Source organism: Telmatherina bonti, assembly GCF_933228915.1.
Source record: "Telmatherina bonti genome assembly, chromosome: 19".
Taxonomy (NCBI): Eukaryota; Metazoa; Chordata; class Actinopteri; order Atheriniformes; family Telmatherinidae; genus Telmatherina; species Telmatherina bonti.
The window spans coordinates 5,809,140-5,834,011 of record NC_136617.1 but is presented as its reverse complement, the minus strand read 5'-3'; the positions used below and the strand labels follow the sequence as shown (position 1 = coordinate 5,834,011).

Below are 24,872 nucleotides of genomic sequence, written 5' to 3'. Positions count from 1 at the left end.
CCTGTGTGCCTCCAGTGATTTTGCTCTCCCTTCAGAGAAACTGGGAATGTAAAACATGCAAAGTCAGCGGCGGTTCGGCTCCTCCTTGTTGGCTTTTGTATCTCACACAGAACAGTCTTCCAGTGCATGTGTTCATCTGGGAGACTGAACACCCAAGTTAACCAGAAAGCATGAAGAAGATATACGAGGGCGAGCCAACAATGGGCCCCCAGTGCTTCGGGCTGCTTTGCATCAGAGTGAGTTCAGACTCAGAGATAACCCTTGTTGTCCCCGAGGCTGGGTGAGGCAGATGGGAGAGGAACAATGGCCGGGCCCATGTGGAGGGCGGCAGTGACTGACACAGCCTCTGAAGCTCCAAAGAATGTCTGGAGCTGAGCCAGAACCACGGACCCCCCCACACGGACCTGACCCTCCTCATGTCCCATGGTGCCTCTGGGGGCCGAGGAGATGACACCTTCAAAGCCGGCCCCTGAACGTCAGACGTCCTGAAGGAGCGGCAGAGCTGGGTGTTGGCACTGTGGGTTCTGGACTCGTGAGCAGACAGAAGTCAGCAGCAGCAGCGGCAGCAGCTCTCATGGCGACGGCGGGAACCTCAGGGCAGAGCGGCTTCGGGCTCGGCAGGAAAAAGAAGAACCCCGGACTCATGGATCAGATTAGCAAATTCTTTGGAAGCAACAAAAAGAAGAGGAGCAAGGTGAGCGACTAAACGTTTACGTTAAGCTGGAAAATCAGCAGAGGTCCGCACGGTTAACTCTGGTGATGTGGGATGTTTAATCACTCTTTTACCCTGTTATTCTAAATAATACGCATAATAATATCACTGTAACGGTTTTACACTCTACAATTTTTACTGTTGAATTTTTTCTTGTTTTTTTATATTTTAACAATAATTTTAGCACTTTGTGTTTGCTAAAACAGATTGTTGCACATATTAAATTTTATATATATATATATATATATATATATAAAAAATTTTTTAAAACCTTCTATAATTGTCTGCTACGCGTTAACATCTGAATTTCTCGGTTTACAGGATGAATCTTATAATAAAAACTTTCTGAAGTTTTCATGCGCGCTCTTTTGTCAAATTTAGAAAATACTTCAATAATTAAAATCAATAAATCAAATCATTTTGTTGTCGAAGTTACAGTAGGGACAACTTTTAGGGAAAAAATATCAGAATTTTGTTACTAAGTTTTAAATAATATTCATTTTAAAATGTGAAAGGATTTCAATATTTGAGCATATTTTCTTATTTTAAGAATAAACTCTAAAATAATTTGATTTTTATTTATTTTTTCTTAGATTCCTTTCAATTTTGTTTTGATCCAGAGAAAATATGTCAAACTTTTCATTTTAACCTTTCAGGTCCTGCTCTGTCATCTGGTAGATGTAAATCTGCAGAGACTTTAATCAATTTTCTTTAAATAAATGGTGGAAATAAACGTGCCTGAGCATCTCTACCAGCTGGTTTGGGTCGGTAAAACCCAAACTATGTGTTTGTTTTTACACTACTGTTTAATTGTTGTTATTTATTATTAACTTCTTTTTAACTATTTGCTAAAAAACATTCATTCTGTTAATTCTGGTCCAAAACAAACAGAAAAACGCAGAGAAACATTTTACTCTGGTGTTTTTGTTAATGTGAACATTAAAGGGCTTTAATTCAGCTTTATTTCCACATCAGTATTTCATAACAAAGTTTTTTGGGGGTTTTTTGGCACTTTTACCAAAATAATCAATTTAAGCCGGTTTTTTATGATTCCATTTAAAATAATCCACATGAATCCAGTTTGTAATAACTGTGTTCATACAAGCTTTTTTATAAAGAAATTAATAAATAATTATGTAGCTAAAATGTAAAAACAACTTTAATTTTAGCTTGATGCAGGCTTCCTCTGTAATGCAACATAAAAACAGTCCTGCAGCCACCTCCAGTTTACTTTGCTGATTTCCTCTGATAAAACCTAAACCGGAAGAGAAAAAGACACTGATTGGTTTATTGTTGTGTAAAAGTTCTGCCTGATAAAGCTGTGGGTCCATCTCTGTGTTTATCTGGCTCAAACTGCAGATTTAACCCTTCTCACTCTTCTACTCTCTTTTCTTTTCTTCTACACATTTTGTTGCGTGAACTTGCATGTTTTGATCGTCTCAGGGCTCCTTCCGAGGTCACCTGGCCGCTTCCCCCCAGCAGTCCTCCGCTCGCCGTCGGACCAATGAAAACGCTGTGGTGCATTTCTTCAGGAGCATTGTAAGTTTAACGCCGTGCCTCGTGCATGTTTAGGCTCTCATTCATCACACTAACATCTGAATCAGTCAGAAAGCGGAACAAATCAGCTGCTTGAGGATTTTCTTCTGAAGCTGCATGATGTTTTCATTTGCATACAGATAAAGACGCATCAGCAGCTCAGATTTCTTCTTGTGTTTTCTGGCTCTGTACAATCAGTCACTTTGTTGTTGTTGTTGCTTGTTTTGTTTCCTCTCGCAGGTTTCCTCTCCTCCTCCCAAATCCAGGGTGAGTCTCGTTTAACCACATCTGGTTTGTAGAGCTTCCAGAGTTGCATCTTCAAGTCAACAACACATTTCTGTTTTCACTCGCCAGGTGTGACAGCTGAATAGTCCAGGGTTTGCTGCCACCTGGTGGCACTTTAATAAATTACAACCAGAAATTGTCGTGGTTAACAGACGCCTTTCGTAATTTATGCACATCTCACTCAAGCTCGTAACTACCGATGTTGGCCAGAAGAGTTTATTACCTCCGCCAAGGAGGTTGCAGTTTTACCGGCGTTTATCTGTTTGTTCGTAACTTTACACAAAAATCACCCGACGGATTTTTATGTTTGTTTTTTCTGAGAATGGAAACTTTAACTTTAAACGTTGGGAGTGATCCGGATCAACATCTGGATGCAGAAATGTTGTGAAGGATTCTTCCTGATTGTGAGATCAGAACCACTTTCAGTATATCTGCGTATAACTCCATGATACATGGTGAGAACATCCAGGAGAAGTTCCCAACAAGTTTTCCAAGATATCAAAGATATCTGGATACTGTCATCCAGAACAGGAATAACATTCTGGATACTACCATCCAGAACAGGAACAACATTCTGAATATTACCATCCAGAACAGGAACAACATTCTGAATACTACCATCCAGAACAGGAACAACATTCTGGATACTACCATCCAGAACAGGAACAATGTTCTGGATCCTACCATCCAGAACAGGAACAACATTGTGGATACTACCATCCAGAACAGAAAAACATTCTGGATACTACCATCCAGAACAGGAACAACATTCTGGATTCTACCATCCAGAACAGGAACAACATTCTGGATACTACCATCCAGAACAGGAACAACATCCTGGATACTACCATCCAGAACAGGAACAACATCCTGGATACTACCATCCAGAACAGGAACAACATCCTGGATGCTACCATCCAGAACAGGAACAACATTCTGGATGCTACCATCCAGAACAGGAACAACAGTCTGGATCCTACCATCCAGAACAGGAACAACATTCTGGATGCTACCATCCAGAACAGGAACAACATTCTGGATACTACCATCCAGAACAGGAACAACATTCTGGATACTACCATCCAGAACAGGAACAACATTCTGGATACAACCATCCAGAACAGGAACAACATTCTGGATACTACCATCCAGAACAGGAACAACATCCTGGATACTACCATCCAGAACAGGAACAACATTCTGGATACTACCATCCAGAACAGGAACAACATTCTGGATACTACCATCCAGAACAGGAACAACATCCTGGATACTACCATCCAGAACAGGAACAACATCCTGGATACTACCATCCAGAACAGGAACAACATTCTGGATGCTACCATCCAGAACAGGAACAACAGTCTGGATACTACCATCCAGAACAGGAACAACATCCTGGATACTACCATCCAGAACAGGAACAACATTCTGGATGCTACCATCCAGAACAGGAACAACATTCTGGATACTACCATCCAGAACAGGAACAACATTCTGGATACTACCATCCAGAACAGGAACAACATTCTGGATACTACCATCCAGAACAGGAACAACATTCTGGATACTACCATCCAGAACAGGAACAACATTCTGGATACTACCATCCAGAACAGGAACAACATTCTGGATACTACCATCCAGAACAGGAACAACATCCTGGATACTACCATCCAGAACAGGAACAACATCCTGGATACTACCATCCAGAACAGGAACAACATCCTGGATACTACCATCCAGAACAGGAACAACATCCTGGATACGACCATCCAGAACAGGAACAACATCCTGGATACTACCATCCAGAACAGGAACAAATTTTCATCATTGCAAGAGAACAAACATGCAACAAACACCACAATTTAGCGAAGACTCTCTAGATTCATTATCAATGGATCTGGAATCTGATAGTGGATCAAATGTTATTCTAACCTGCTCAAGAAGACACTGAAACATCTTTAATTGCAACTTTGTTGACTAAACCGGACCACCTTGGCGGCCAGTAATGTTTTAAACATTCTGGACGCCATCGATAGACTCACTGCAGGTAGATGTCAACTGTCCCCACATGTCCACAGACGGGCAAGTCGATGTTTTTGGAGTCAGCAGATGTGTAACTGCTGACGGCATGAGCAACATCAGTTGCCAGGAAGTAGGCTTTCAGTTTGCATGAAACCAAGCTGCTTCTTGGTGCTTCTTCTTCTATCCTCCTCGATCGGAAGAGTCAAACACGCAACCATCTTGCATTGGCCACGTTTAAACTGCTTAAAACTTGTGAAAAATGACCATCTAAACACCTTATTCTGAACTTTATTCCAATTCGGAATGAACTTAATTCCGAACAAAGTGGCTGGTTTAAATCCGAACCATTTAATTCCTCTGTCGTGTAAACCTTCGTTCAGCTCTACGTTTATTCCGATAGTTCTGTGCATGCTAGTTACCTCGTCCCGCTCCTATGACGTCTCGATGACGTATTCCTTGCGTTGTTTTGCCTTCCATCTTCGGCGGCCTGTCTTCTTCACCTTATCAGCTGCTGTAAACAGTGAAGTAGTATGCTCGTGTCAAGCTGTTGCTTCAGAATTATTATCAAAATAATGCCGAAATGAGTATTTATTATGTAGTTTTCCATTTCACGACTGAAAAGACGACAAGCAGGAAGCAAACTTTGTTCATTTCCGGTATGCCTCATACGTCACGTCCGCCCTCTGTCCAATCAGAACCCTTCCCAACCCGCCAATCTAAAGCAGAATTAAGTAAGGACGTGTTTCATGTAAAACTCCATTAGGAGTTATTTTTCTATGTAAACTCGAAGGAAATACTGTTAATTTAGAGTTATTTCAATCCAAATAATATATTCTGAAATAAAAAACCTCATGTAACCGTCGTCATTGTCCTAGTTTTCCTGCTAAAGACGACCCTAAGGAGATATTCGAGCATGAAAGAGTGAGGTGTGCATACATTACAAAAATCTCAAATTCAAAAGAATCCAGGTTTGCTGAACTCGTTTTAGTCCAGAGATCGCAGGCAGCACAGTTTGAGCTCCACTGGATCAGACTAGCAAAACAACATCCTCATTATGAATAAATAAATGTAAAATTTTGCTCCTTTAGTACAAAGAAACACAATTATTTTAACCAGATGTCAACATTTATCGAGCCATCGTTTTAGGAAACATTTAAACCTGAAGGTTTGTAAGAAAAATCATTTAAGTTTCAACAATATTTTGCTTCAGTTTAATTAAACATTTCATTTTAGTTTATATTTTTATATACAGTCACGTCTTAATATTTGAAAAATTTGTTTTTAAATTTATATTCTTACATATATATTTATAGTTGATCAATTTGATCATTTTTTAAAAATTTAATAACTTTACATTTAAAAAGTATTTCTGTAGTTTTAAATAGTTTTTAATTTCATGTTTATTTATTTGATCTTTTATATATTTTATTTATTTTATATATTTACTTATTTATATGAATGTCATATGAATTACTTCTAGATCAGCATGAATCTATAAAAACAACATTTACTCACACATGATCAGAGTTTCCACATCTGGAAGTTGTTCTGAAAGTACATACGTGTACATTTCCACGTGTAGTAATTCTGACCAAATAAGGAGAGATGGAATACATTATCGTCCTTTAGATACCAGGCCGTATGTTTGGTTTAATTTGCTCCATTTAAACCGGGGGCCCCAAAGTTGGTCCTTGAGGGCCGCTGTCCTGCAGGTTTTCCATGTATCCCTGCTCCAACACTTCCATTAAATGGACTTGGCAGCCAATGAAGTTCAGCACGATGACTGATTAGTTTGAGTCAGGTGTGTTGGAGCAGGGATACATGGAAAACCTGCAGGATTGTGGGCCTGGAGGACCGGAGATGGACCCCCCTGACTTAAACCTTCCCAGACAGCCGAAATATCTTTCCCAAATCCAGGCCTGGTATTTATGGCTCAGTTACGGAACTGGAGAGTGTTGTGTGGACCGGATGTCAGTTCCCTGTCTGGCTCAGATTATAGCAAGTCTACTTTGTAGACTGTGGTCTAGATGTTAGCTGTTGGGTTGGATCTGTATTTTGTTTTCTAGAAGTGGTCTGGTCCTAAACCAGGAAGCCTTCCTTATGGCCATTTCCTGGTGGGACACGTGGTGGTCATGTGACCGAGTTTTGGCATCTACATTTTTAAGGCCCGTTTACACGGGACGCTAAAGACGGACACGCAGACAGACGAACACGCAGACAGACGGACATGCAGACAGTCGGACACGCAGACAGACGGACACGCAGACAGACGGACACGCAGACAGACGAACACGCAGACAGACGAACACGCAGACAGACGGACACGCAGACAGACGGACACGCAGACAGACGGACACGCAGACAGACGAACACGCAGACAGACGGACACGCAGACAGACGGACACGCAGACAGACGGACACGCAGACAGACGAACACGCAGACAGACGAACACGCAGACAGACGAACACGCAGACAGACGAACACGCAGACAGACGAACACGCAGACAGACGAACACGCAGACAGACGAACACGCAGACAGTCGGACGCGCAGACAGACGAACATGCAGACAGACGAACACGCAGACAGACGAACACGCAGACAGACGAACACGCAGACAGACGAACACGCAGACAGACGAACACGCAGACAGACGAACACGCAGACAGACGAACACGCAGACAGACGGACACGCAGACAGACGGACACGCAGACAGACGAACACGCAGACAGACGAACACGCAGACAGACGGACACGCAGACAGACGAACACGCAGACAGACGGGCACGCAGACAGACGAACACGCAGACAGACGGACACGCAGACAGACGGACACGCAGACAGACGAACACGCAGACAGACGAACACGCAGACAGACGAACACGCAGACAGACGAACACGCAGACAGTCGGACGCGCAGACAGACGAACACGCAGACAGACGAACACGCAGACAGACGAACACGCAGACAGACGGACACGCAGACAGTCGGACGCGCAGACAGACGAACGCGCAGACAGACGGACACGCAGACAGACGAACACGCAGACAGACGAACACGCAGACAGACGGACACGCAGACAGACGGACACGCAGACAGACGAACACGCAGACAGACGAACACGCAGACAGACGGACACGCAGACAGACGAACACGCAGACAGACGAACACGCAGACAGACGAACACGCAGACAGACGGACACGCAGACAGACGAACGCGCAGACAGACGAACACGCAGACAGACGAACACGCAGACAGACGAACACGCAGACAGACGGACACGCAGACAGACGAACACGCAGACAGACGAACACGCAGACAGACGAACACGCAGACAGACGGACACGCAGACAGACGGACACGCAGACAGACGAACACGCAGACAGACGAACACGCAGACAGACGAACACGCAGACAGACGAACACGCAGACAGACGAACACGCAGACAGACGAACACGCAGACAGACGAACACGCAGACAGACGAACACGCAGACAGACGGGCATGCAGACAGACGAACGCGCAGACAGACGAACACGCAGACAGACGAACACGCAGACAGACGGGCACGCAGACAGACGGGCACGCAGACAGACGGACACGCAGACAGACGGACACGCAGACAGACGAACACGCAGACAGACGAACACGCAGACAGACGGGCATGCAGACAGACGAACACGCAGACAGACGGGCACGCAGACAGTCGGACACGCAGACAGACGGGCACGCAGACAGGCGGACACGCAGACAGACGAACACGCAGACAGACGGGCACGCAGACAGACGGGCACGCAGACAGTCGGACACGCAGACAGACGGGCATGCAGACAGACGAACACGCAGACAGTCGGACACGCAGACAGGCGGACACGCAGACAGACGGGCACGCAGACAGACGGACACGCAGACAGGCGGACACGCAGACAGACGAACACGCAGACAGACGAACACGCAGACAGACGGACACGCAGACAGACGGACACGCAGACAGGCGGGCACGCAGACAGACGGACACGCAGACAGGCGGACACGCAGACAGGCGGACACGCAGACAGACGGACACGCAGACAGGCGGACACGCAGACAGGCGGACACGCAGACAGACGAACACGCAGACAGACGAACACGCAGACAGACGGGCACGCAGACAGACGGACACGCAGACAGACGAACACGCAGACAGACGAACACGCAGACAGACGGGCACGCAGACAGACGGACACGCAGACAGACGGACACGCAGACAGACGAACACGCAGACAGACGAACACGCAGACAGACGGGCACGCAGACAGACGGACACGCAGACAGGCGGACACGCAGACAGACGAACACGCAGACAGACGAACACGCAGACAGTCGGACACGCAGACAGACGGACACGCAGACAGACGAACACGCAGACAGGCGGACACGCAGACAGTCGGACACGCAGACAGACGGGCACGCAGACAGACGGGCACGCAGACAGACGGGCACGCAGACAGGCGGACACGCAGACAGACGAACACGCAGACAGACGAACACGCAGACAGACGGACACGCAGACAGACGGACACGCAGACAGACGGACACGCAGACAGGCGGACACGCAGACAGGCGGACACGCAGACAGACGAACACGCAGACAGACGGGCACGCAGACAGACGAACACGCAGACAGACGGACACGCAGACAGACGGACACGCAGACAGACGGACACGCAGACAGACGAACACGCAGACAGACGGACACGCAGACAGACGAACACGCAGACAGACGAACACGCAGACAGACGGACACGCAGACAGGCGGACACGCAGACAGACGGACACGCAGACAGACGAACACGCAGACAGACGGGCATGCAGACAGACGGGCATGCAGACAGACGGGCACGCAGACAGACGAACACGCAGACAGACGGGCATGCAGACAGACGGGCATGCAGACAGACGGGCATGCAGACAGACGAACACGCAGACAGACGGGCATGCAGACAGACGGGCATGCAGACAGACGGGCATGCAGACAGACGAACACGCAGACAGACGGGCACGCAGACAGACGGGCATGCAGACAGACGAACACGCAGACAGACGGGCATGCAGACAGACGGGCACGCAGACAGTCGGACACGCAGACAGAAGGACACAAAGACGTGTACGAACAGAGCATATCAGGTACGAGCGTAATGCGGTTACTTTTCAAGCAGTTTAGCTAGCTGTCTTTTGACGCAGAAAATGGAGCAATACCACCAGTGACCACCGAGGGGCGGTGCTGAGCTGTACAACTGACACACAACCAGAGAAATTAACAAACTACAGAAAAAGAACAGAAACAGGGAGAAGTTGACGCAGAAACCACCAAATAAAAAGCATCAGAAGAAGTTAAGAACAACAAAACCTTGTGGCTTTGTTCTTCTGCTGGTGTTTTGTAGCGGAGCGTCACCGCTACCAACCGCTGTCACAACCTGGACGTGAACCCTGTGCCAGTTCTGGTAAAATGTATATTTTGTCACATTCATTTGGCCATAAGATCATTCAGAAGATATTAAGAGATAAATTCATGGATGGGACATCCTGAAAATCAGAGAAATGTGATCATAAGTCATTTTAGGGATTTCTCATAGATTTATCAAACATTTTGCTCATTAACAGAAAGTTCTGCAGAAGGATCCTTAGTCCTGGTCCTGCAGGTTTCAGAAGTTTCCCGAACTCAAATGAGACTCCTGTACACCTTTCTGTCAAAAGTCTGATGTGTTGCAGCAGGGAAACGTCTAAAACCTGCAGGACGCCAGCCCTCCAGGACCAGGACTGGGAATCCCTGGTTCAGAACCACACAGAAGGAGATTAAACTGAAGTTTTCCATGCCTTTACGTTGCATTTAGATCTGAGATGAATTATCAGATTCTTCTTCTCATCCTGACACTGTCTTTCTTTTTCATGTCCAGTGGAGAGACGTCTTGGGTTTGGTACGTGACGCAACCTTCCCGGATTAAAGCCGCGCCGCTCTGAGCGCGTGCAGTCGTCCCATTTAAAATGTGTCTGTGTAGCGCTTCCTTTCCACATCTCTGTCTGCACTGCACCTGCTCTCTAACCATCGCCTCGTTTCTGTTTCACCGCTTACCACCCTGCAGAGAAGAATCTTTGTGAAATCAAGTCGTACTGAAAGGTTGAGCCGAGAAGCTCCCTGCATGTCACAGAAAATCACAGGATGAGATACAAGACTGAAACATCAGTCATTTTTACACAATAACTGGCTTTTTTTTGTACTTTTACATTTAAATCCCCTTCTTTGCTTCAATCCAGAGACATTCACTCCTTCTGGATGACTTTGAAACCGCTCAACTATTTATGACCCGGTAAACACCTTTTCTTAGGACCTCATGGCCTGCATCACCTTCCTCCTCCTCTTCTCTTTCACACCTCTTATCCTCTGTAACACCTCCATCTCTTTTGTGCCAGAAATTACCCACCGACCCTCTTCTATCCTCTCAGAGCAGCAACCGTAGACCGTCACATCCTCGTGTCAGTCAGCTCCCTGTGGACCTTGTCTTGTCTGATCTTTTCTTTCCCCTAAAGGTTGACTCTGGTCCTGCTCTGGTTCATGTTTTTCTTCCTTAATGTCTCATAACAACTCAAACAACCTGCTGCTGTTGCAGAGAAACGACATACCTGCAGCTTAGACGAGATAAAACAGGACATTGTCAGTGACCTTAAAAGGTGCAGTGTGTAACAAAACCAAAATGACTTTGAATCACTGACCCCTGAAGCTAAAGAAATATTTACTGGTCCACATACGCAGCAGTGTATGAAACTGTGTGAAACTGCCCTAGTGTCTTTGTTTGATAGGTGCTGTAGCACTGTTTGGGATAAGTAACGCATTTACAGGCAGATAAAACCATGTTTCTGTCGAACTTTGGCCACTAACAGCCACCATCCATTCACAGCTGGCCTGAAATTTTACAAGATGTCAGTAATTCTTCCACATGGTATCTTTAACCTCCTCCACTTCACATGAAGTCAAAACTTCCTGAAATCAGCTGAATACAAGAAATAAAACATCTTGTTATAACATGAAACCAAATGATTAAATATCTGTCAGGTAAGTATAATTTATTTTTCATCACATTTCATGCAAAAAGCAGTTAAAGAGTTGTAAATAAGAGAAAATAAACTCAGTAAAGTTTCCGTTTCCTCCTCAGTCCATCTTACACGTGGAGTTCCCCAAGGCGCTATGCTTGGACCCATTTTAGTTTCTGTATATTAAGAAAGCATCTTTTTTTTGTTTACACGCAGATGACATTCAGATCTACCTCCTATAAAACCATTGTTGGATTGCCTCACAAATTACAGCCTGGATGGCTTTATTAGACTGTAAAGCTGGGCAGAGCCTCCGTGACGTCACCCGCAGGTTTCTGAGGAGCTGAATTGAAGCTTGGTGGGCGGTTCCTACCATCGCCATCTTGGTAGGGGCATACGTGTCGTCAAAATACAAATATGGGCAAAGAGGTGGAGCTGAGAGGGGGGCTGTCAGCGTCATGGTTAATGATTGACATCGAGCGAACTCCAAGCTTTCTGTAGCTAAGAGCTAACTGGGAGATAACAGGAGCTAACCAGCTAACGGAGGTAACCAGGCTAAAGCTAAGTCATGTTGCTAAAAACCGTGGTTGTTCTACGTTCTCTTTACTTGAAGCGGGAGATCGGTACCTGTCAATCAAAAGAAAATGCCCCTAAATATGCAGAATTTCAAGATTTAATTTAAATAAATTTAAATTTAAATTTAAATTACCTTTAAACTGAGGAGTTATAAAAATTGATGACTGTGAACACGTTTATTTCTGCTGTAAACATGTTTATTTCTGCTGTGAAGTTGGTCTTTTTAACATGGGAGTCTATGGGGATTTGCTCTGTTTTGCAGCCCCGAGTGGATGAAGGGGGAACTGCAGTTTTATGCACTTGCGTATAGGCTTCACTTTTAACGACCGGAAGTTGCCTCTTGATGACTTCGACTTGTGTGAGTTTATAAACCTGCAGCTTTGTTTGTATCGTGCTGGAGAACCTTTAGGGACTAATTCCGCCTTAAGTTCCACCTTAAAAACCAAACGGATGACAACTGGATGTACACAGGGGTGGAGTTGGAAGCTGTTGGGGTCATTGCTGTACCCGAGGCTATTTGCAGATGAAAACATGGAATAAATTTGGCCACTAATGGCCACCGTCCATTTTTAATTGCTATTTCCATCTTTACCACCAGGCGTCTGTCATTTTTACACACTGTACCTTTAAGGTGTTGTTTTCACTCAAACCTTTGCATCAAGTCCAAATACGAACCCCTGACCGTCTCTATAAATGTCCAAAGAGTCTGAAGCTCTGGGAATGTTTCCTAAGTTTCCTGCTTTGGAAGCTTTTTGTGTGTTTTGTCCAACAACAGCAACAAGTGATTCTCATAACAAAACACCTTCTGCCGTCTGTTTGTTTTCCGACACATGAAGGTAAAATGTGACTGATTCAGTAAAGAAAAGGCACCAGCTCATGTAAAAGCACTTTCAGGCTCTGCTTGCAGGTCTCCATCGTTGCTTACAGAGCATCTTTTTCTAGGCCTCGTCGTCGCGTACCGAGAGCACAAAGTCGCCGATCAGGAGACGCAGAGACCAAAGCACGCTGTCCAGAATCTTCAACCTGGTGAGCTCGCTGCACGTTTGCCCGTTTAACCTCCACTTTCTTCTGTAAAACTGCGCTTCACAAACGCCGTTTCCTGTCTGTGTCTGCCCAAATGCAACAGTGACGCTCTCACCAGAGATCAGTGAGTAATAAACCTGCGTCGACGTTAGCCATTTAAGTTCATCAACGTGCTTCCAGCATCATAATAAACTAACAAGCTCAGCAACATTTTCATTTCTTATTAATACGTCATGTTCTCTACCTCAGCTCTTGTTTTCAGCGCGGATCATTTGATTCCTGGGAATTCTGGACAATCAGCCCTTTTAACTGCAGTGTAACCTCAGACTGCTCTCATCTGCAAGCTGGGGACAGAAAACTGTTTGTCTCAGACGTATCTTCCCCCCCCCAGGGAGAAGCCAAGTCCCGTCCACCCCCAAAACGCTGGAGCACCATCTTCTAAGCTCTCCGCCGAGGACCAAGCCACAGATCCGACACCGATGGGCCCAGAAGGAGTCGAAGGAGGAAGGGAGGCGGATCTGCATGAGGAGTTAACCCACTAACACAGAGACACAACGTTGTACATGACCCACTGTGGAATTCCAGCTTTCCTTTTAACTCTACTGCTAAGGAATTCTCCAGCTGTTTATCCGAGGTTCCTGTCAGAATCATGTGTGTCTGGTGGTGCTAGCGGCCGTACGTTCTGTCTGCGTTTGGTGACGCTTTACCTGCAGCAACACGCCAAACCAACCTGTGTGGAATCCAGACAATGTTGCAGAAATTACAGCCTGTGTGAGACGTTTAACGTTGCTGAGTTAATAAACATGTACAGTATGGATCCAATGTGCCCTTTTCATATGCACTGTTACGTGTCCTAAACACTAACATCCGTCCTGCTGTTTTTCTTTCATCCACCTCGTTTAATGTAGTCTACCTGTTAGTATCTGAAATGAGGTTTCTGTGTGATTTGTGTTTTATTTAGATAACAACAGACGTGGTGTGTTATAGGTGACGGTTTGATCGTAAGTAGCTGAAAGGGTTTCAGGCAGAAGCAGCAGGAAGGTGTGAGAGTCTCGGTACGGTCGGAGAGTCAGATGGACTGAAATGTTCTGAGGCACATTTAACAGAAAACCACTGTAAATATTGTTTTCCTGAAGTCGCTGACCCACTGAAAAGCTTCGATTTAATGTAAAGACTAATAATAAACTCTTTCAGTCTTCTCCTGGATAAGACTTGGTAAATATTTCAGAAGGTTTTTGTCTTTATTTCTAACTTTTTGGGTGTGCAAAGGAAACACATGCAAACACACCTCCATAACATCCATGATGCTTTCAGGGACATCATCAGTTCCCATTTCGGCCAAATAAAAGCAGTCCTTGTGGGCGCTGCCGAGCTAAGCGGTTAGCGTTGCCCAGTGGTGGACTGGTTCCTCAAGAAGTTGCTATACTCCCAATTCTTTCCCCCTCTTTTTTTTTTTAAAACAGAAAAAAGTTGCCCAGAAAACCAGTTTCAGACGATGTGACATGTAAGACTACTCAGTTTATTTTACCCCAGAAATCCATCAGTATGTCTGCTCATCGTCACAGAACTTCTGCTCTTCGGTTATGAAATGACTAAACCAATACTGGCACACAGACTGGTGAGAGACAGCCTCATAGACATATATCTTTATTATGTCTATGTTCAGGGTGAAGTTAACACAGCTGTTGACAAACTGCACCAGTATAGCTTACTGGTAACCTTAGCTGAGCTGCTGGGCGAAGTAGCTACATGTGTAGGGATGTTTGTAACTGTAAAAGCAGAATCGCAAGTGGGTAGAGGTGGGTTTACTCAATGCTGACTGAAACAGAAGTGTGTTTACTCTGTATACCTGCGTATACCCTGGACTACACCACTGGTGATGTCTAAATGGTTCATTACGTTGCTATTGGAGATAAAAGTGTCATATCTACGATTCACATTAAAATCAGCTTTCTGAATCCTGAAACATTTTATGACGTTTAAGTCTTGAAAATTACAGCAGTTCTAAGTGTAAAATCTGCAAAATGGTCATTAAAAAAAGTATGTACTGACTTACACAATGCTGCAGACCCTAAAGACCCACACTCAGACCAAAGCAAGCGACCTGAACCCACCGCCACACGGCGAGCTAGCGGTTGGTGCGAGCTAGCAGTTGGTGCGAGCTAGCGGTTGGTGCGAGCTAGCGGTTGGTGCGAGCTAGCGGTTGGTGCGAGCTAGCGGTTGGTGCGAGCTAGCGGTTGGTGCGAGCTAGGAGTTGATGCCACAGGGGTGGGCACACGTTGATCATCTGATCAACGAGCCAATAACGCAAAATGCAAACATTTCAAAGTTAATACAAGTGTGTACTTTTATTTTGAAAATAACTGTATTTTTACTTCCCCTGGGATGTTTTTGTCCATTTAATGCCAGTTCGTCTTTGTTGTAAGGAGACTGATTTTTATTAGAAATAATTCATGTAAATACCTGAGTTCAGAAATTTCAATAATTTGTCTTTTTTTTTGTGTGACTTTAATAAGAAAGGAAGTGAAAGTGTTCAACCACCTGCAGCTTTATTTTATATAAATCAACAGATCAAATCAAATCAAAAACTAAACAGTCAAACAGGGATTGTTGATACCAAGATGTTTCCTGTCGATATGATACCATGACTTTATTATTCGTCAATACCGATACCAATACTGTGTAAGTAATTACAAAGGCAATATGGAATATTAAAGCCACAAGCGGCAATAAAGGCCCTCGCACCTACGGCGCCACGCGGCCTATTGTCACCACCTCCCCTGGCGATGCCCCCCCCCATGCTCCTCTCGACCTAAGGTGCAGCCAGACTGTACATCAGGTCATTTAGGCCTTTAAAAGGGTCACTTCCTGTCACCAGGGGGCGGGGCTAACTTATAATCCAATTATAAGGAAATTAATGGCATCATATCTAGCAAATTTGATGCAGGTATGTTCTTGTTTGTGGGAGTTATATAATTATTTTCTTTTCACTGCATCACATCAACTTTGAGGCCCCGCCTCTCCTAAACAATATCCCCCCATTGGAAGAAAAAACAACTTTTAATCACACATGCCTCCTGACCATTTTGGGTGAAAGTTGCATAAAATTCCTAGGAGAAGTTCTTCCAAATGCATGGCAAAGAATTGACCCAAAATGACCCCAAAAATGGCACCTTTTTTCAAATTAGCCAGCTTCCTTTTTGATTTAGCCCATATGTCCAAGAGACTTTTTTGTAGGTACTGGAAGGTTCTACATTCGTGAGGAATTTCATGCATATCGCTATGGAGGCATGCAGCATTTTATCCAGTATGTTCCAATGGGGCTTAGCTCAGGGCCTTACTGTCATCAGTCATGGCAAGTTTGGTGGTGGTCCAAGGTTCCATGTGGTGTCCACCAAGCCAGAGTTATGGGTGTGTGAGCAAAAAACAACACTTTTGACCTCCAGGGGGCGTGGCTATTTCATAATCAAAATATTGGCATATAGAACTCTGTAGGAGAGGACTGCCATCATATCTAGCAAATTTGGTGCAGAAATGTTGCTTTATGTGGGAGATATATCCGTTTAATTTTTCATGGCGAGAAGTCAAACTTTGAGGCCCCGCCCCTCGTAAACTAAGTCTCCTATTAGGAAAAAAAAAACATGTAATCACACATGCCTCCTGAACACCCTGAGGAATTTTCGGCTCAGTGGGATAAAAGCTCTAGGACGAGTTCGTTAAAATGCGAGGTAAGTAAAACACCTAATGACCTAAAATGACCGCCTTCCTGTCAAATTCACCACAACCTTGAAAGCCTTGTTTATTCGCCCCGTCATGTAGATCATGTGGATGAATTTTCATAAAGATTGATGACATGCAGTGGCGGGGCACCATAAATAAGTGGCGTGCTCATTCAGCACAACCCGAACAGCTACGAGCGCCCCTAAATACGAACTTTTTCACATTCCCTTGGAGGGGTTCGCAATATTTGGCTAGTTTTCGAGAATGTTCAGGCTTCTTTTGTCCGAATGAAAATAATAAACACTACCGTTCCAACAGACCTTCGCACCGCCTTCGGTACTCGGGCCTAATAAATAAAACTCAACAGCATCAATACTTAGAAGAAATACTTTTGAAACATTTTAAAATATTTCTTTTAATTTACTTACAAGTATCATTACAAAGCTTTTCTTCGTCGTATTCACGGTCCTGACTTTTATTTACATCCATTTTTTCTTGCAATAAAGACATTAATGTAACTGTACCATCGAGATTTTCCTTTAAGGGGAAAGACGTATCGATATCGGTATCTGGATGGATGACAGAGTACCATCAAGTAACGGTATCAGCAGGAGAGACTTTGGTATCGCCCATCCCGACCGCAGGCGCCACCGTGTTTTAAAACAACAGGAAGTGATGTCACACAAACATACGCTCTCTGAAACACATCAGATGACAACGTGGTGAACGAAGACGTGTTGTATCAGATTACTACAGTAATCTGATTACTCCAGATATCCTGTTGTGACGCTCAGGTCAACAGTTTGGCACAAAAACACGTTTTTCTTTCAGTGCAGCAACAGGAAATAATTTATGTGCAAAACGCAGATGAACATCGTTCTCTAGGCGCGACGCTTCGATGGTCACGACAAGCGATTGTCCTTCGCCACAGCTAAACCCGACCAAACTAACTTCCGCTGAAGCTCTCTGTGGCCTCCTCCTTAAAGACATGGCCGACCGTGTCCAGACTTTGCGAGTGCGTTCGTAGCTCGTCTACAATCCCAGAAACGTTGTCCAGCAGCCCGCTCATCCCCTCTTCCATGTCCCGGGGGAAGTCCACCTCTTCCACCTTCACTTGTCCCGCTGGGAGGAACGCCTCCCCTTCGTCGAAGCCGTAACCGTAGCAGTCCTCCACGTCCGGCGCCGCCACCGCCGGTGCGTTGGCGCCATTGCCGGAGGCCAGCCTCTCGCATCGAGCCTGGTGTCTCAGGAAACTGTCCCTCCAGATGACTTTCTTCCCACAGAGGCTGCACTCGTACGGCCGCAGCCCCCCGTGGGTCTTCAGGTGCTTGGTCAGGTGATGCTTCATCTTGAAGGACTTGGTGCAGACGGGACAGCCGAAGGGCCGAAGGTTGAGGTGCTGCATCTTCACGTGGCGGTCGCGCATGCTCTTCAGCGTGTAGGCCTTCCCGCAGTGGCAGAAGTGGACCTTCCCCGCGTACGGGGTCCCGGCGAGAGACACCGAGGACGATGAGGACGAGATGGGCGGTGAAGCGGGGGGTGGGAAGGCGGCGGAGGACGGGGACAGGTGACGACTGGAGGTCGGGGTCAGAGAGCCGCCCTGCCCGCCACTGGTGGACGGCCAGTTCAGCTCTGATCCTGCCAGGCTGAAGTCTGCAGACACCAACGGCCTCTGGGAGACCGGTCCCAACCCGTCCTCCATCTCATCGTACGTCTCTCTGCTGAAGGCTCCACCTGGGAAACATTCAGAGTCCTCCTCCTCTTCCTCGCCTTTACTGCAGCAGCCAGCCTCACCTTCCGGCGGCCTCTGCTCCTGCTGTGACCAGGACGCCGTCTGCCACGGCAGTCTGGCAGAGACCGGACACGAGGCGCCCGGCGCGCCTTCGCCTGCCCCGCCGCCACCGGGCACATCCGACAAGGCGTCTCCTCCGACGTCTCTCTGTACCTTCTCCTTCATCCCCTCCAGCCTGCCGGCAGCATGTCCGGCCTCCTCGGGACCACCAGAAGCAGGATGGAAGTCAGCTGGAGATATAAAAACAACCAAATGCTGCGTGTTAGGAAGCGACGGCGGTAAACTGTAACACGGCGCTGTTCCACATGCTTCCCTGCACTCCTGCTGCGGCGGCGTCAACAGCCAAACTCCATGTCAGGGGTCTCCAAGTCCGGTCTGGAGGTCTACCACCATGCATCTCTGGTCCAACACATCAGGAGGAGACGGCTCATCGGCTGCAGACGAGCCGTCTCCTCCAGGAGGAGTCAGACCAAGACCCCGTCTCATCGTGGAGACCCCTGCAGTAGTTTTGGCCGTGACCCCCGCCTCTAAAGATGACCCTCATCAACGCAACGAATCAGAAGATGCTCATTCAGGAATCTGCAGAATTATTCAGTTCACGCAGAAACGTCCAAAGTCTTGCAGAGGTTAAATCCCCTCCGACCCGGGGTCCCCACAGGGGTCTGCGAGGCTTTGACTGTCCAAAGCCGGTGTGATTTGTCTCCAGTCCCCGTCCACAGAGACCAGTTACGGTGGATCAGTTTCATCATGACGTGTCTGAGAAACGCCTAAAGCCCAAACCGGTTTGGCGTTTTAAGAGTTAACGCCGTCTGGCAACATTTACCATCGTCTAACGCTGCAACAATTTGTTGACAACGCTGACAAAGTCGACAATAAAAATTCCTCGATGTGAAGTTTCCTTGTCGAGGCGTCGCGTTATAAACGCCGTAACGGTTTGCTAATAAAACGCTGCTCCAGGCGACTTAACGCCGTTTACCAACCACGGCTTTTCAGACAGTATAAAAACTCTAAACACCAAGCAAACGATGCAAAGCACCACAGGAAGTGCTGGAGGCAGGATTGTCATTTTGTTTAACCAACGAAGAAGAAACTGACGGCGGCGCAACCTGTTTCCAAAGTTTGGGGATATTTCACGCTAAACAAAATGTCAAACAGGTGAAATGTGTCGTCTGCCACGCAGAGTCGGCGTACCACGGCAGCACGACGGTCATGCATGATCATCTGGAAGGAAAGCACCCCAGAGTCATGGTTTCCAGCGTTCCGGATGGCAAAGTTAGCATTAGCTAAAGTTAGCATTAGCGAGTAGCAATGTGCTGTTGTTACCTCTGCCAAAGAGCTTCTGGTTTTACCGCCGTTTATCTGTTTGTGTTCAAGATAACTCAGAAAGTTATGGATAGATTTTCATGAGATGTTCAGGAGTTGTTGGAAATGTGAAAAGGAAGAAGTGATTTAATTCTGGTGGTGGTCCGGATCACCGTTTGGATTCAGGAATGTTTTAAAGGATTCTCTTGTTTACCTACAAAACAGGCTTTTTCAAGATGTAAATAATCATTTCAATGCAATTTTACAAAAATGAAGATGTTAAAATATTTTATTTATTCTGTTTTCCTTTTTGAGGCAAATTCTGTCCAGCTTGGATATGACACTATAGCTAAGTTAGGATGTTTCAGAATAAATTAGTAGTAAGCTGTTAAGTTTCAATTTAATGTTAAACTAGTTCAGGAGTCGTTCTTTTACCTTACTAAAGGACATTATGTTGTGACTGACTGGGAATCAGGGGGACATTCATATGATGCAGATAGAGAGAGTGGGGTATAGAGCTGCAACTAACGATTATTTTAATAGTCGACTAATCTGGAAGTTATTTTTTCGATTAGTCCAGATTCTGTCACACCCGCCATCTATGCTTCCAGTTGATGCAGCTTTTTTTTTTTCCAGGCTCCAGTATATTTCACCCCACTCTCTTCATTTGCATCATATGAATATCACCCAGATTTCCAGTCCATCACAACATAATGTCCTTCAGTAAAATAAAATGACTCCTGAACCAGATGATTATCAAATATAAGCTTAACAGCTTACTACTGATTTATTCAGAAACAAACAAACATATTTATAATGTCACAACCTAACTACAGAATTTGCCTCAAAAACAACATAAATAAAACATTTTAGTTGTACAATCGTGTCTGTTTATTTTCTCCCCGTTTCATAAACCGGGAAATTATCAGGAAAATAACAATCTGGGAAGGTGACCCCTTCAAAAACGGGAGTTTCTGCGCCAAAACAGGATACCTGACAGGTATGACAAATCTACATAACTACATGGTATCTGGAATGCTAGCAGAAACAATGGTGCTTTCTCTTCACATGCATGAATGTGGTGCTGCCGTGGGACGTTAGCTCTGCGTGGCGGACTACACATGCTGGACAGGTTGTTTAGCTGGAAAAACTCCCAAACTTCTGAAGCGCGAGGTCTAAAGCTGTTTTCACTCGACTGTTCAGGTTGCGCTGCCATCGGTCTGGAGTTCTTCTTTGTTGGTAAAGAAGACGCTGCACAGAATGATAATACTGCCCCCTGCTCTTCCTGTGGGGCTTTGAATCATTTACTTGATGTTTTCAGTTCTTATACTGTCTGAAAAGTCGTGGCGTTAAGTTGCCTGGCGCAGCGTTTTATCAGCAAAGCAGTTACAGACGTTTATAACGCGGCGCGTCGACATGGAAATTTCGTGTTGATGAATCGACGAATTGACGAATCATTGCACCCCTAGTGGGGTAAAACATACTGGAACCAGTAAAAAGAGCTGCGTCAACTGGAAGCACAGACGGTGGGCGGGACAGAAATAATCAGGACTAATCGGAAAAATGATTTACAGATTAGTCGACTATTAAAATAATCGTTCGTTGCAGCTCTACCGTCGGCGTAGTTGTCATGGCGACGCTCTACGTCCTAACCGGTAGGTTTGGGGATGAAACTCACCGCAGCGCGCCGTCGTCCCGCATCCTTCCTTTCCTTCTCCGACTCCTTCGTCCGCCTCGATCTCTCTCCTTTCACTCCTCCTCCTGTCCGCCGCCTCCTCGCTCTCTCTCTTATCGATCAGCCGATCGGCGCTCTGCGCCGCACCCCGCTGCAGAAACCGGGCTTTCTGCTTGAACGTCTCTCCACCGGGACCCCCCGCGTGGTGCCGGCTATGCTGGCCGGGTCCATCGTGAGGCGAGAGGCCGGTTTTAGGCCACGCCTCCTCGCAGCTGCCGTAATCTCCGTCCACGTATCCGGGGACGCTGTCCAGCTGCGAGTCGGCCGAGTGCTGGGCCGATGAGGGCCGAGGACGTCCCCATCGCGCCAGCTGCTGCGGCCGTCTCCACGTGGCCAGTGGCGGTAAGGCGTCGGGCTTCGCCTCCCTCCTCCTGCCCTCCTTCTCCATGTACAAGCACTCGGTGCTGCTTGGAGACTGCTGGCGGGAGGCGGAGTCGGCGTGCGCGGCGGCCTCTCCGGAGGCGGCGTCTCGTGAGGGCCGGGGCCGCTTCAGGATCTCCGTGCACTTGTCCACGATGTGCCACATCTGGAGGAAGCTGGCCACCGTCACGTAGTTGACGATGTCGTCGTGCACGATGCTGAGCTGGCCCGTGTAGGCCGAACTCAGGACGCTCTCGAAGGCGACGGGGTCCATGACGGAAGGCAGCGACACGGTGGTGACGTTCTTCAGTAAAACCTGCCAGGACACGCCCACATGGTAAATATCGGAACTTTATTTTGGAAGTTTGTCTACTTCCTGTCTGAAACAGGTGCTGATGAAGTGGTGAACGGGACCAACCTGGTCGTGAAAATAAGGCGAGGACGCGGCGAGTACGCAGCGGTGGGCTCTGAACACTCGGCCCTGAACCTGGATGGACAGATCACACAGCCTGCCTTCCTCCCGCTGCCGGTTCAGGTTGTCCAAAACGGCGGCGCGAGCGCCGGGAAAGCACACCTGGACGGTCAAACCGGCCGGAGCCATGGAATCACAGCCGGTCGGATCCATGCTGGGGAGATGGGAACACCACAGAGCCAAAGTTAGCACTCTGGTCTGGAAACACGACATTTTCACACAAATCCACAAAGGAGGGTTTAAACCGGGACAATCTGGGGGAGGGGGACCACATCTACAGGAGGTGGTCTACAGATGAAGGGAGGTAGGGGCAGTTAATCGCATTTTGATCGTGATCATGATTTTGGTGTCCACAATTAAACAAACCTGATTGTCAACGATATTCAGAACGTGAGTTCTGTTGCAGCGAATCTGATTAGAACAACTCCCAACCAGTTAGTCTGTCGACCACCAGGGCGAACACGTGGTTAAGGCTTCATTAAGCTGCCTAAATACCAAGCACGCACACCTTTTACCAGGAGCCGGTTAAAGTATCGTTGGATTGGTCGGACATTTGAGGTCCGCATTTTTCCTGTTGCAGGGAAAACAGATTGTTTTGATTAAACAGCTGATCGAGGTGGTAAAAATACGAACATTTTTACAACACGTGGCATTCAAATACACGAACCGTGCCCCGGAAGAAGTTGCTCGTTAAAAATTAAATAAGCAGCTTCATTGCACATAAAGCAGACATCGCCCCTGCATTGATCCATCTATCATATATATATATATATATATATATATACACATACACAAATATGTATAAATATATATATATATAAAATGCAGAGTTGCCAGGTAGGTTGTTTACAAGTTGTGCAATAAAATACATGTTTTTTCCAGACACAATGAATGATCATGATTAATAATCATGATTACAATACTGCTCAAAATTATCATGATTATTATTTTGGTCATAATCGTGCAGTCCAAAAGGGAGGAGGTCTACAAGTGAAGAGGGTGGTCCGGATGAGGGTGAATGTCGGGACGACGGTACAAACTGGAGAATTTTACTGGGATTTTGTTGCTACTGGGACGACACCGTCACACGTTGAGCATTGCTGCTTACAGGTGTAAATAAAAGGGACTAGTCCTGCTTTGTGAAACGTTTACATTCACCACCCTGCCTTTCAAAGGCAAGTAAACATCCTACATCAAACATTTTTACATCTTTACTAGTTTTAAGGGTTTAAAATTTAAAAACAAAAAATTACAACACAGTGAATTAGTAGATTTATTTTCTCTTCATGACTGAAATCAGAGTAAAGATTTAGCTTTTTTTTTTTTCTTTTCAGCACATTAAAAAGTTTTTTTCTTTATGATTTGTTGATACTAGCTTTCACGGTTCAGAGCACACATCGATTAGAATAATGATAATAATTGAGATTTAGACATTAATAGGTGTTAAAGAAAACAAGATCTCAAATAAAAAAAGATAACATTAAATGTTAAACTCAGTCTAAAATATATTAATCAAAACTTTAGTTTAGTTTAATAAGTTTTATTTACTAAGGACCTGCTTGTAGCCGGAAGATTGTGTTGTTTTACAGTTATAGCCTCTTAGTGATCGATATGAAGCTTGTAGTTTGAGACGTTACTGGGTGAAAACTAGTTTCTACATGCTGTGTCTCATGATGGAAAATATTTCAGCTTCTGTTTGTTTGTGATGTGAAATAAACAGAAGCTGCTTTTTGCTGGCAGCTAGCTGCACCTGTTTGCTAGCAGCAGCTGCTTGCTAGCAGCTAGCTGCACCTGTTTGCTAGCTGCAGCTGTTTCCTAGCAGCTAGTCGCACCTGTTTGCTAGCAGCTAGCTGCAGATGTTTCCTAGCAGCTATCTGCACCTATTTGCAAGCAGCAGCTGTTTGCTAGCAGCTAGTCGCACCCGTTTGCTAGCAGCTAGCCGCAGCTATTTGCTAATAGCTAGCTTTAGCTGCTTTTCACATCTCAGGTTAGAAACAGGAGAACACGAACTCAGCTGCGCGAGACATTTTCCCGGCTCTGCTTTCCAGTCAGTCGAACAGCGAGTCGAATTCCCTGCTAGCAGCTAGCTTACTAGACACGCACGTCGCTACTTTACCTGTAACACGTGGAGCTGGTTACCTGGTCAGGTGAGCCTGGTGGTCTTCCTGCACCACAGCATCGTTACTGGTCAAACTGGTCTTTTACAGACGCAAACTGGGGTCGCTTGTTACTGGTAAAGTCAAGCTAGTTCATGGTTGTG

The 24,872-nt window shown here is 46.1% G+C and overlaps 2 protein-coding genes across 4 annotated transcripts; one reads left to right on the top strand and one right to left on the bottom strand.

The window, feature by feature from the left end:
* The first annotated feature begins 474 nt into the window (after positions 1-474).
* Positions 475-14,453, top strand: mbpa (myelin basic protein a). Of its 2 annotated transcripts, XM_079259308.1 has the most exons (6): positions 475-694; positions 2,156-2,251; positions 2,489-2,515; positions 10,501-10,521; positions 13,151-13,234; positions 13,623-14,453. In XM_079259308.1, exons 1-6 carry the CDS (start codon positions 575-577, stop codon positions 13,671-13,673), a joined length of 399 nt encoding a protein of 132 aa, XP_079115434.1. In that variant the 5' UTR covers positions 475-574; the 3' UTR covers positions 13,674-14,453. The 2 variants fall into 2 exon arrangements, with proteins under 2 accessions (XP_079115434.1, XP_079115435.1); XM_079259309.1 differs by lacking the exon at positions 2,489-2,515.
* Positions 14,454-16,011: 1,558 nt separating this feature from the next.
* On the bottom strand, positions 16,012-24,870 carry zbtb22a (zinc finger and BTB domain containing 22a). 2 transcript variants are annotated; one of them, XM_079258808.1, is made up of 4 exons: positions 24,752-24,870; positions 22,559-22,766; positions 21,724-22,456; positions 16,012-18,973 (listed from the first exon to the last, which is right to left on the bottom strand). In XM_079258808.1, the coding sequence occupies exons 2-4, from the start codon at positions 22,763-22,765 to the stop codon at positions 17,898-17,900; spliced, it is 2,016 nt and encodes a 671-aa protein (XP_079114934.1). In that variant the 5' UTR covers position 22,766; positions 24,752-24,870; the 3' UTR covers positions 16,012-17,897. The 2 variants fall into 2 exon arrangements, with proteins under 2 accessions (XP_079114934.1, XP_079114935.1); XM_079258809.1 differs by having other exon boundaries at positions 24,729-24,830.
* Between the last annotated feature and the right edge of the window lie 2 nt (positions 24,871-24,872).